We start from the raw sequence: 13,545 nt of genomic DNA, 5'->3' as shown, positions 1-13,545 counted from the left end.
CAGTTAAAAACTGGATGAATGCTGACTGGAAAGGATTTCTGCCCAGAGCTTCGATTAATTAGTGAAAAATCCAACCATTCCTTTAAATTTGCAAATGTACCAGAAGCAGCTAGATGATCCTACAATTTGGAGCTTACAGTAAAAACTAATCAAATGTGGATTAGTGCCACATTACAATCAAGTCTGAAACAATCAAACTAATGCTATTGTTCTCCTGTTCTTGAATAAGATTTCAAATGTCTCCAGCTTGTTTTGATATGCCATGAATATGATTGTTTGGCATTACATGCTTCCATAGATGGGTATATATAATACTTTACCTGAAGCATTGATTTGGGATGAGGTAATTCCTCTCCTTGATAGATTTTAATATAAGCCTGAAAATGAAATAAGTATTTACAATCTAATTTTGACTTAAAAACAATACTTTTACAAAAACAAAAATCTAAGTCTATTAAATCTATATTTATATTTAAATTCAAATGTAGTTAAATGAAAGTGACTGGATAAAGTACTCCACCAAAGTTACTTTAAACAAATCAAGAATTTAATGTGTTATTAATGATGATATAATAAACTGAACATATACAATATAGCAGCCCTTCAGGTACATTTTTGCAAACTCCAAATGGGCTTTCATGTGTTCTGCACTGAGGAGAGGCTGCTGTAGACATTCTGTCATAAAGCCCAGATGGGTGGAGGGCTGCGGTGATGGTTGTCCTTCTGGAACTCTGTCCTACACAGGATCTCTAGAGCTCAGTCAGAGTGACCATTGAGTTCTTGGTTACCTCTCTTACTAAGGCCCTCCTCCCCCAATTGCTCAGTTTGAGCGGACGACCAGCTCTTGGAACAGTGCTACTTGTGTCAAACCTCTTTACTTTGAGAATTATGCTCTTAGGAATCCTCAGTGTAACAAAATTTTACTGTAGTCTCCCCAGATCTGTGCCTTGCACTAATCCTGTCTCTGAGCTCTACAGGCAGCTCCTTTGATCTTATGGCTTTTGCTTGCTACAATATGGGAGGCAACCGAGCTAAATTTCAAATGAGGTTGCAAAGGGTCTGAATACTATTTATACCAATGTGATATTTCAGATTTAAAAAATAAATAAATTTATAGTCATTTCTAAATGTCATTATTGGGTACTAAGTATAGGTTAATGAGAAAAAAAGTGAATTTCAGCAACTAAAATATCAGGCTATAACAAAAATGACAAAAGTGAAAGGGGTCTGAATACTTCCTGAATGCACAGTATTTAAGGATTAATGTATGTAATACATAGAAGAGGCATTAATTAAAATCTATATAAATCTCAATATAATATAGATTATTGTAAAGCAATTAGAACAAGAATAGGGTCATGAAACTTTACTTTAATAAAGTAAAAACTAATAAAAAGTCTTGGCTTTGAATATGCTAACCATTGTATGTAAACAATGGAATACTACAGCATATCAAACCCTTTCATAATTAAAATTTAAAATAAAATACATTTATTTAAAGCATGGAACAATTATTGTACCTTAAAATATTGCACTAGATCTCTACAAGTGACTTTTGAGCCACTAATTTCTTTTTCTACCAGATTTTTAGGAGCAAGTAGCAAAGGAATCAGATTCCGCAACTCTTTTTTAAACTCGTCATCAATATCTGGTGGAATAAATAAAAATGGTGTAAGAAATTTCATTCAATTAATGCAAACCCCTTTTTGAAATCATTTGGGAAGTAATATTAATGGAACTATCCCAACATTGTTAAAAACATCCCCAAAGAATAAAATCTTAGTCAAATGTGGATTGCTAATTAATAAAACATTTACTCTTCATAAAGTATAGTGTAGTCTTCATTTTAAAAACTAGTGGTCAGAAGATACTGTATATATTCTATAAACTCAAGATAAGATCATCTGTAGATAATGCCATGAAAAATGTGCTACCTGCAGAAAAGCTGAACCTCATAATGTTCGTGTTTCAATAAAGGAGTATATTTATAGCTCTAGATTGAAATAAGGGGTCCTTGGTGCTTTCTGAATTTGATTGTTTTCTTGCAGAGTAAGCTCCTTGCTTGCTAGCACTGTTGGTGTTATCTAATTTGGGTCAGACTAGATGGACCATGAGGTCTTTTTCTGCCGCCAATCTTCTATGTTTCTATGTTTCTATACAATGTCTGCAAGAAAAGAACTACAGTGATCCCCCGGTTATTGTGTTCCCGACCATTGCGAACAGGCTAATTTGCGATTTTTCAACCCGGAAGTAAAAACACCATCTGCGCATGCGTGCCCTTTTTTCTATGAGCACGCATGCGTAGATGGCGCCGGGCAGATCAGCTGCTGGGCGGCTTCCCTGGGTCTTCCCCCTCTTGCTGGCGGGAGGGCGAAGCCCCCCCCAGCACCCGCTCGCCCGCCGTTCGCCCGGCCACCCGCCGTTTGCTGCTCGCCCGCCCTTCGCGGCTCGCCCGCCCTTCGCCCGGCCACCCGCCGTTTGCCCGCCCTTCGCCCGCCCTTCGCCCTTCGCCCGGGAAGTTCGCCAGGAGTCAGCGGAGAAGCCGCGCGCCTGTTTTAAAACGATCGGAGCCGGCCTGGGGGGGCTTTCCAGCAACCCCCGAGCCCCCAACCCGGGCTCGGGGGTTGCTGGAAAGCCCCCCCAGGCTGGCTGCGACGTTTTAAAACACACGCGCCGCTTCGCAGCTGTCTCCTGAAGCCGAACGCTAACTTCCGCGTTCGGCTTCAGGAGACAGCTGCGAAGCGGCGCGCGTGTTTTAAAACATCGCAGCCGGCCTGGGGGGCTCGGGGGCTTGCTGGAAAGCCCCCCCAGGCCGGCTCCGATCGTTTTAAAACAGGTGCGCGGCTTCTCCGCTGACTCCTGGCGAACTTCCCCGCTTTAGGAGTCAGCGGAGAAGCCTCGCTACTGCGGCGGAAGTAAAAACACCATCTGCACATGCGCAGATGGTGTTTTTACTTCCGCAGCGCTACTTCGCGAAAACCCGCTCATTGCGGGGGGTCCTGGAACGGAACCTTCGCAATGATCGGGGGATCACTGTAAGCTCAGAGAACATGAAGGAACACTCAGTTCATGTTTTAATTTTCACTGACTTACCCATGGGTGACACTTTTCATAATGTTTTGGTTAAAAATTATAGGGCTGGCTTATCCATGGATAATATTATATACAAGTTTGTATGAGTACATTAAAAAATGGTATTATATAAACTCACAGATAAGTCCATTCATGGATTGGTGTTGTTGGGAGCCTTCCCGGCTCCCTACAAGGAGGCAATTGTGCGCCCCCCTCCTCAAGAAGCCTTCCTTGGACCCAGCCATTCGCAACAACTATCGTCCACTCTCCAACCTTCCCTTTATGGGGAAGGTTGTTGAGAAGGTGGTGGCGCTCCAGCTCCAGCGGTCCTTGTAAGAAACCGATTATCTAGGCCCTCAGCAGTCAGGATTCACTCCTGGCTACAGCACTGATGATACCTAGCACTGATGATACCTAGCTGTACATCTCCACCCCATCTCCAGTCAACGAAGCAGCGGAAGTGATGTGCCAGTGCCTGGAGGCTGTTAGGTCTGGATGGGTGTCAACAGACTCAAACTCAACCCTGATAAGATGGAGTGGCTGTGGGTTTTGTCTCCCAAGGACAATTCCATCTGTCCATCCATCACCCTGGGGTGGGGAGATTACTGACCCCCTCAGAGACGGTCCGCAACTTGGGCGTCCTCCTCGATCCACAGCTTACATAAGAGAGCCATCTTTCAGCTGTGGCGAGGGGGATGTTTGCTCAGGTTCGCCTGGTGCACCAGTTGTGGTCCTACCTGGACCAGGAGTCACTGCTCACAGTCACTCATGCCCTCATCACCTCAAGGTTTGACTACTGTAACGCTCTCTACATGGGGCTACCTTTGAAGAGTGTTCGGAAACTTCAGATGTGCAAAATGCAGCTCCGAGAGCAATCATGGGATTCCCTAGGTAAGCCCATGTCACACCAACACTCCACAGTCTGCATTGGTTGCCGATCAGTTTCCGGTCACAATTCAAAGTGTTGGTTATGACCTATAAAGTCCTTCATGGCATCGGACCAGAATATCTCCGAGACCGCCTTCTGCCGCACGAATCCTAGCGACCGGTTAGGTCCCACAGAGTTGGCCTTCTCTGGGTCCCATCAATGAAACAATGTTGTCTGGCAGGACCCAGGGGAAGAGCCTTCTCTGTGACGGCCCCGACCCTCTGGAACCAACTCCCCCAGAGATTAGGATTGCCTCCACCCTCCTTGCCTTTCGCAAACTCCTTAAAACCCACCTCTGCCGTCAGGCAGGGGGAAATTGATTCACCAGGGCCGTTTCCGCTTTACATATGGTTTGTATGAGACATATGATTGTTTTTTATATTAAGGGTTTTAAATTGTTTTTAACTATTGGACTTGTATTGTTCTGTTGTTGTGAGCCACTCCGAGTCTCCGGAGAGGGGCGGCATACAAATCAAATCAAATCAAATCAAATCAAATCAAATCAAATCAAATCAAATCAAATCAAATCAAATCAAATCAAATCAAATCAAATCAAATAAATAAATAAATAAATAAGCCAAACCCAATTTTGTGAATGTACTTTCGTACCTAAGCTGCTTGGCTTACCTGTAAATATTTATGGTATGTAGTATTGTATTTATATTCAGTATTTATATTCAGAGAGTAAGACAAAAAGTAGAATGCCTGCAAAAAGTGCAAATGATCTGTAAAAAAGTATGCTACGAAGTGACAAACAAAATTGGGAAGTGTGTGCAAGTGTTTTGTTTGTTGTTTAGAAAGAGTGCACAAAAAAGCAAATAGTATTGTACTACAAAATGCTTTGTATTTTTATAGCAGTGGGTGTTGGTTGTTAAGTGTGATTTGTGAAATGTGGTGGAAACGTCTGAGAATTCAGGGAGTGTCATAACTAGCTAAGGGATCAATGCAGCCTGAAATAAGGATGTATGAAATCCCCCTGATTGTTTCATATATAGATAAATGTTTATGAAATATTTATAATTTATTTATTTATTTATTGGATTTGTATGCCGCTCCTCTCCGGAGACTCAGGGCGGCTAACAGCAACAATAAAACAGTGTACAATAGTAGTCTGATGTTAGAAACAATTAAAAACCCATTAATATTTAAAACAAAAAACAAAAAAACCCCCAAACATACATACATACATACATACCATGCATAGAATTGTAAAGGCCTAGGGGGGAAAAGGATCTCAATTCCCCCATGCCTGACGGCAGAGGTGGGTTTTAAGCAGCTTACGAAAGGCAAGGAGGGTGGGAGCAATTCTAATCTTTGGGGGGAGTTGGTTCCAGAGGGCCGGGGCCAACACAGAGAAGGATCTTCCCCTGGGTCCCACCAAGCGACATTCTTTAGTTGACGGAACCCGGAGAAGATCCATAATGGCTATAAGTCTTTTATATACAGATAATAAAAGATGATATAAGCTAAGGTAAAAAAGTATGAAAATATATCATGTTATATTATACATTTATATATTTTATCTCAAAATTTTAACTTATCTGGTTTGGTAATTTTTACTCCATTTTTTTACTTTGTATCACATGACAGCCCCAAAGGGAATAGAGCAATGAGTCTGTGTGTTTATATAAATTTTGTTTAAAATGTTGTATAGCATTTATTCTGAAAACTTTGCACACTTCTTAATTGAAGAATTTAAACAGAATAATATACTGCTGGTACTCCTCCAACAACCATCTAAATTATCCCATCAATATTCAACTAAAGTGGATTTGAGACGGGTACACTTTACTATTTCTTTTTACTGCTTTTAATGCAACCATTTGAATATGTAATACCTCATAGCTAGCTATAGAAACAGAAAATTTCTTACCATTTAGCCTCCCATCAAAGTTTGGGTTAGTTGCAACTTTAAGACCAGGGTGCGGCAACAGGAAACAGCCTAGGTTACTGAAACATGAATGAATGTGCTTCCTTACGTTCTGAAGCTCTTCGTGCTGGTGCAATTTTACCTAGAAGCAACATATATTTTTAAGAACATGAAATTCTTTAGCAGCCAGTTATATATAATATAATTATTTATTATTGTTGTATTAGATTATTTCTAATTAGAAATCTAATACAAAAATAATTATTTGCATGTTCCAATTAACTCAACTCTCCTTAAACAAAAACCAACTATTACTGATAATAAATTACCTGTAACCGTTTTTCTAGAAATTGTTTTCCGCCTTTTAAACCATATGGGTGTTCATATGGGTAGCTCCAGTCTCTAATTAAGAACATAAGAGTCTGTGTAGAAATGCAAAAAATACAAGTTAACCTTAATTTTTGACAAACAGAACACCGTACTACTGAAAACATCATTATAAAATCTTTACTATTCATCATTCAGCAAGCATCTATATATTATTAATATAAAAGCAGACTCAGCAAGGAATACTCTAAGTTCACACTACCTCAGTTCTTCTGAAAGTGTCTATCATGTAGAATGTGAATGAAATTGTTATCCTGGAACAAAACTATCACATTCTAGAAGTTATGCTGAACTATTTCTGATTAGACGTAACTTGGCAGAACCAAATTCTAGAACATTTTGGTTATTCTGGGTTTCAGACAAATAGACAAACAGCAAGTAAAGCATAACAGCACCAGCTCCCTAGTTCTCATCTTTCCAACCTTTTTGGCTCTCTCTCTCCCTTATGCTGATGCTACCAGGCCACCCGATTTCCCCAGCACTTTTCCTCCTCTTTCCTTCTCTGTAGCACTATTGCTGATGTTCTAGCCAAGAGGTAGGTAAAGTTGGCTCTTCTATGACTTGTGGACTTCAACTCCCAGAATTCCTGAGCCAAACATACTAGCTCAGGAATTCTGGGAGTTGAAGTCCACATGTCATAGAAGAGCCAACTTTGCCTACCCCTGTCCTAGCCTAATATAGCCCCATTATACCTCTCCAATCTTATTACCACTCCTCGACTATTAAAGTCCTTGTTTTTTTTCTATTGATCAGCCAACCTTGAACCAAAACAACCTCTTTCATAAATGTTGAGATTTTTAAAAGGCTACCTGAAACCAGGCATTTCATGCACATTCCTAATACACTTACATATGATTTTTCTAGTCACAAAAGGCATTTTGTAGCAAACTGAATCATGACAAAAAGTTGCATAAAAATTATTACTCTGCAGTAAGTATAACAATTAAAAGACAGCCATTTCCTTCTCCTAAGACAGAAGTATAAACCAATTTACCAATTTGCTGAGAAGGAAAGGTAACTTCTACAAAGCAGCAAACTGGCAAAGCTCTCTTTCTGTCTCTCCATTAGGACTCTTTAAAAATTAGTTGTGGTTAAAAATTAGGTATATACGTCACATGCTGGGCAGATGAGGCTGGGCAATTACTTTTTTACAATTACTATTGTAGTACAGTATATGAAACTTCCCTGAGATAAACAAACATGGCAAACATAATCATACTATTACCTGAAATGGCTTTTGGTAAATTTCTTCCATTGCTAGCCTTCCATATTCTGTAAAAAGCTATTAAACAAAAATAAGAATGTATACATAAAAGACAAAGATAGATAGCTAGATAGATAAAAACGTATACATTTACTGATGTAAAAGTGGTGGGCTATATTTATAAAGTTAGCTGCACAAACCAATTGTAAACATCTAAATAAATCAATTTGGTTGTTAATTGGTTATTAATCTAATCAATTAATAGTCAAATACTTTCCAGCATTCTGATTTCATGAAGCTCAACAGAAGAATATTATTGATATTAATAATCTTTTCCCTAATTTTCTGAATATTTGAACTGCAATGCTGCAAATATCATGCTTATGCAGAACGTTGTTATTGTGGTCATGAAGTTATTGTGGTCATGTGATCACAGATTGTTTAATATCTACCATCGCAGAATGTAAGTATATACAATTTCTGTATTTGTATAATTTCACACATTAGTCTACAAAAAGTGTTCTATTTCAAGCCTTTCTTTTTTAAAAGTTTGCTTGCTTAAAAAGGTGTTAACAACCCAAGTGAAAATAAAAAGCAAATGTCTCTCAGATATAGTTTCAATGGCATAGTAAGTATTCATAATTCCAAGAAGATATAACCTGAGCGAGAACTGCATGATTAAGGTTTAGGTAGCCCGAGAATATATTAGAAAATATACTGGAAATTATTACTGTTTACCAAATTGCCAACAATTATATGATAAAATTCGAAAAGAATTTAACAAATAGGGACTACAAATTTTAATGTATTTTTATATTAAATATATAATCATAGAGGAAAAGCTTTATCAGTGCATTTCAAGTAATAGTGATTAAAAATAGTGTACTTGAAGTTCTCAAAGAGGATTCAGCCCTCTCATCCTACTTCTAGTAAACCTTTGCATTCCCTAAAGAACCCCCTTAATCAGGAACCTTTCAAAATTGAGCCCATGAAGGCACAAATATTGTCAAAGTATGTTTTTAACTCTTCACACCTTCCATGTGCAAAGAGCTTATTAAAATATTAGTAACGAAAGTTACTATATATCAGGACATATTTACTTGCAAATGCTGAAGATCATCTTCCTGGATGTTCTGTGATAGATTGTATACCTATAAAATATAATATATTTTACATTTACTATTTTATTTATTTATTTATTTAACAAATTTATATGGCTGCCTAACTCACACACATTGAATCTGGGCATCTTATATTATTAAAATTTCACTATGTAAGAGCCCATAAATAGCCACACCATCAGCCCATGGCAAAAAGAAGCAATATCCAAACCCTAATTTAACTTATTAGATGATTTGCTTTTAGATTTGTAACAGTTTGCCAACCAAATTAAACAACATTTTAGGTGGAGACTTCCCTCAATCTCCAATTTGAGTTGAAAGTTAATAACTCTTTTCTTTTTTTAAAAATGTTTCCTCTTCAATCTCTATGTGAGAAAAGGGTCTGGAAAAGGAGAGACTGCTTACAGAAATCTCTTGTGCCCTCCCCCCACTCAGTGGAATGCAGAGACTGGAGAAGAAATTTCACAAGGCATAATTAAAGATGAATGCTTCTGGTCAACTGTAGCAATCAGAAAATCCCAGCAAAATAAAACAAATTAAGACATTTAGACTAAAACTTTTTGAATGTACTTTGGTACCTAAGCTACTTGGCTTACCTGTAACTTCAATACTGAATGTCACTACTAAAGATGCCCAATTTAAAAATGTTTAAATACTCAGAACTAGCAAGTTAGGGTTTAATAATAAATGATCAATATATTATTAGTGTATTGATCATTTATTGATAAATTAAAATAATATATTAAGGAAAAATTTATTATATGCTGGAGTATAGTCCTTGATTAATGATATTTGAGACCAGCATTTCTATCACTAAATGATGTGACCCCAAAGTGCAATGTCATGTGAACACTCCACTTCTAATAATTCATTAAATGAATTACCACAGGTCATTAATTGAGAGCCTGATGTGGCCGCAACTTCTAACTTCCTGACAGTTTCCCACTGGCTTTTTTATGGGAAGCTGACAGGAAGATTGCACATGTGATTGGAGTAGGACATTGCAACAATTGGAACTTAAGGGACCAGTATTAAGTACCACCCATTCATTGCTCTTGTAAGTCCATATGGTTGCTGAATGTGTGGTCATTTGAGTGAGGACAATTAAATTATTAAATTCCAAAATAGTTAAGTTAGCTTTATACATAGATACAACGTCCAGGCATTTGCTACCGGTAGTAGATTGTATTCCAGAAAAACCTATATAGGCGATTAACATTTAATAACCAAGCATAATACAGGAAATAGTATAAGGGCAGACTAGATGGACCATGAGGTCTTTTTCTGCCGTCAGTCTTCTATGTTTCTATTCATTAACTATTTGAACTTCAGACCCTATTTTACCCTTTTAAATGCATAAGTTATATTAGACTGAAATTAAAAATATGGATATTTGTATCTTGGTTTTGCAAATTTCAATTATAGTCATCAACTTCTATATAGTATTGGCTTTTTAAAGCTAAATAAAGAACTTTTAAAATCTGTATCACACTTCAGATTAGGATTATATTTGAAACCTACTGTTCCTAGTGTCTGAAAGCTGTAATGCAACCAAAAGATTAGGAATAATGGTTTTTTTCTATAATAAATATAATTTCTATATTAAACATATTTCTATGCTGTCATTATCAAAACAACTCTCATTGGGGGAAAAAAAACCAAGAGCAGGGTGGATTTGATTTGATTTAAATCAAGTCAATTTAAATGATAATTTAAATCACTAGTAAAAAGGTTTGATTTCAATCAACTTGATTTCAATCATAATTTTTAAAGAGGAACTGTCATTTCTATCCCGCAGTGGCTCCTCCTCTGACTTGCTGTTGACTCACCAACAGTTCTAATATTGCAGAATATATAGCCTCATGTTGCATAACTAAACTCCATTTCATGATGAATAAACTAAATTATTAATGGATCTTAAATTTAAAAAACTGTCTAGCTTTTTACTCCAAAAGCATTTTATTTTTGTTAAAATCGTCAATTTTTATTTCCCTTGCAAAAATAAATGGTTTTACTATCATGTTTTTAGGCGACATACATATTTTGAAACAAGGAAAATATTTAAAGTCTACCATTGTCTGACATGACTACAGACTTACCTGAACTGAACTTGTCATGGTACTTAAAGCAAATACTGTTGCACAGTCTTTGATAGTTGACTGACTATCAAAGGCACCTTGGGTATCCATTAGTAATACAGCAACCTACAGGGTGGTTTTTTTAAGAAAAAAAGAATGAATTAGCAATTCTCTCACTTTAAATTTGAAAGCTTGAATTCAATGAAGGTGAGATATCAGCAATGTTTCACTGTATTTTAACTCCCTCCAGTCAGCAGAAAATGTACACTTACCTTCATCAATATCAACAACCATTTTAATTAATAGTCAAATTCTAAAAAGTGACAAAATAGCTCAGTATTCACACTTTTGAACCAAAAAAACTCACAAGTGAAAATGTACATAATGCTGTGGTGTGGTTAGGTATAAGAAACACTTTAATGCTAGTAAATATTACTAGCTGTGTAGACCGCCAGGAGGCAGTACTGGATCACTTTCATCATTATTAGGAATTATAGTTCCTAGTAGAGACTCTGAGCTCCAGAGAATAATATCTCATTAGGAAACCAATCAAAGGTGGCTTGATTGCCTCTAGTTTAGGCAGGCAGTGTAATTGAAAATTCCACGTAGCATATACATCAGAGGTCCCCAAACTTTTTCAGTCCATCGCCCCCCTGGTGCTACAAAGTCATCCTCAGTGCCCCACACCTCCACCACCTTCAGGGGAGCGTGGCTTGGTGGTCAGGTGACTGGGTAGGCATGGTCAACTTGTACAATGTGGTGAAACTCACTTAACAATGCTCTTGCTTAGCAAACAAAGTTTTGGGCTCAATTGTGGTCCTAAGTCAGTCTTCCTTTCCTGTCCTTCTCCCTTTCCCTTTTTTTCTTTTTTTCTTTTTCTTTTTTCTTTTCTTCCTTCTTTCCTTCCTTTCTCTCTGTTTCTCTCCTTCCTTCCTTCCTTCCTTCCTTCCCTCTTTCTTCTGCAGTAGAAAACAACTTCCCCCAAGGCAAAAATCTTATGACAGCAACTATGAGATGCTCCTAAAATTCCAAATTACTGACATAGAGTTTATAGCTTATAAAATGGTTCCATGTGTGCAGGTATATCTGGATGAGAGAAAGTGAGGACGTTCCTGAATATGTGAATGTCCATGAGAAACATCCAACCTGCCTTCCTTCCTTCCCTCCCTCCCTCCCTCCCTCCCTTATTTCTGTCTGCAATCTGGCAAGGTTGACTCCATGAAATTCCATGCCTGGAGAATCCTGACAATATATTTCAGAGGTCTAAAACATCACATCAACTCATATCAGGAAAAGGGATCAAAATATTTCACATTCACTTTTTGCTTTTTCTGTTCAGTAAGGCAATAAACATTATGTCAGATGCTTAATGGATTACCTTTGTCCCATCAGGTTTGGGAATTACGAATACTTCACTCCAAATCTGGATGCCAGTTGTTTCTCTCTCACACCCTCCTCTCCATGTAAAGCCAGTCAGAGGCTCATTACTTCCACCTACCCAAGAAGATGACTCCTATAACAGAACACACACATGTACATATACATGTAATAATGTGAGAGGCTCAAGGCAATGTGTTAATACTTTATGCGTAATTTTGACTAATATGAAAAACCTGTGTCATTACAAGTAGAGTTCTTGTATTTTATTTATTTATTTATTTATTTATTTATTTATTTATTATTTGGATTTGTATGCCGCCCCTCTCCGAAAACTCGGGGCGGCTCACAACAAGTGAAAAGACAATCCAATACATAATCCAATTTAATTAAAATATTATAAATTTAAGAAAAACCCCTATACTAACATACACACACACAAGCATACAATGGTAATGGGGATCCAAATTCTGTTGCTAGCTGATGAAATTTAAAGCACAATGTCATATTGCATTACTTAGTAATGGCGGTGGCACAAACCCAGGACTGTGCTGTTATTAAGTGGACGTATGCAGGTTAGCATTACAAAGTGTAGGCAGGTGCCACAGGCAGCTTCTATGGATCATGAGCATCACTATGGGCTGCGGGAGGACCAGCAGAAACCACTTCTGAGGCCATGGGCCAGTGGAGACCATGGAGAATACTTCCAAGCAGGGATGTGTCAGCAAGGTTGCTACTGCCAGTGAGAAGTTGTTAAAATGAATGCGATCTGAGGAATCTTGTACTCCATAGTGGGGTTCCTTGGAAGAAAATATAGTGAAAGCAACCTACAAGTGTAATTGGAACCTTTCCTGCCAGCTTACCTGTTGACTTTGCTTATGAGAAGCTGGCAGGGAAAGTTGCAAATGGCAATCGTATCTGTGGCTTGCTGTTATGCCCTAATCTTAAGCTGGGCACCTGAGTGCCCAGATTGCAATCACGTGACTATAGTGATACTGCAGTGGTTGCAGCTTCACAGATTTGAAGTTCAGCTTGTTAAATACAGTCAATCAAAAGTGGTCATAACTGAGGACTAAAACCTATCACACTTAACTCACAAACTTCTCTATTTCTAGAAGAGAGGGTAAGTCAAAGAAAGTGTAGTCTATTTGAAAGTAAAGAGGTGTCTTTAATGGGAGTAATAATTTAAGTTACAGGTAATCCTCATTTAGCAAAGGTAATTGGGATTTGTGTTTCTGCCTTAAGTGATGTGACTATAAAGCACAATGTTACACAGCCTTACAGCTTAACAACAGAAATTCTAGCACTCCCACGTTGCCACTGTTAAGCTAATTATAGCAGATAATTAAGCAAGGATTCACATAGTTGCATCTTTGCATTTATAACATCCTGCCACCTTCCCCATTGACTTTGCTTATATGAAACCAACAAAAAACTTATAAATGGTGATCATGGTCACTGCAATTAACATAAGCAGGAGCACTATTCAAGTCCTTCATTCACCACCA

At 37.9% G+C, this 13,545-nt stretch overlaps 1 protein-coding gene across 2 annotated transcripts in view; it reads right to left on the bottom strand.

The window, feature by feature from the left end:
- The window catches only part of ATL2 (atlastin GTPase 2), a 52,743-nt gene that overhangs the window by 13,550 nt on the left and 25,648 nt on the right, over positions 1-13,545 (bottom strand). For both annotated transcript variants that reach the window (XM_070734671.1, XM_070734672.1), the window contains exons 3-10: positions 12,039-12,173; positions 10,682-10,786; positions 8,562-8,612; positions 7,483-7,539; positions 6,200-6,292; positions 5,874-6,012; positions 1,521-1,648; positions 321-377 (exon numbers count right to left, since the gene is read on the bottom strand). In XM_070734671.1, the coding sequence (XP_070590772.1) occupies positions 321-377; positions 1,521-1,648; positions 5,874-6,012; positions 6,200-6,292; positions 7,483-7,539; positions 8,562-8,612; positions 10,682-10,786; positions 12,039-12,173 (765 nt within the window). The remainder of the gene's footprint in view (positions 1-320; positions 378-1,520; positions 1,649-5,873; positions 6,013-6,199; positions 6,293-7,482; positions 7,540-8,561; positions 8,613-10,681; positions 10,787-12,038; positions 12,174-13,545) is intronic.

The sequence above is a fragment of the Erythrolamprus reginae genome, chromosome 1, assembly GCF_031021105.1.
Source record: "Erythrolamprus reginae isolate rEryReg1 chromosome 1, rEryReg1.hap1, whole genome shotgun sequence".
Lineage (NCBI taxonomy): Eukaryota > Metazoa > Chordata > Lepidosauria > Squamata > Dipsadidae > Erythrolamprus > Erythrolamprus reginae.
Note: the sequence above shows the minus strand (reverse complement) of the source record. Positions and strands in the feature narration are given on the sequence as shown.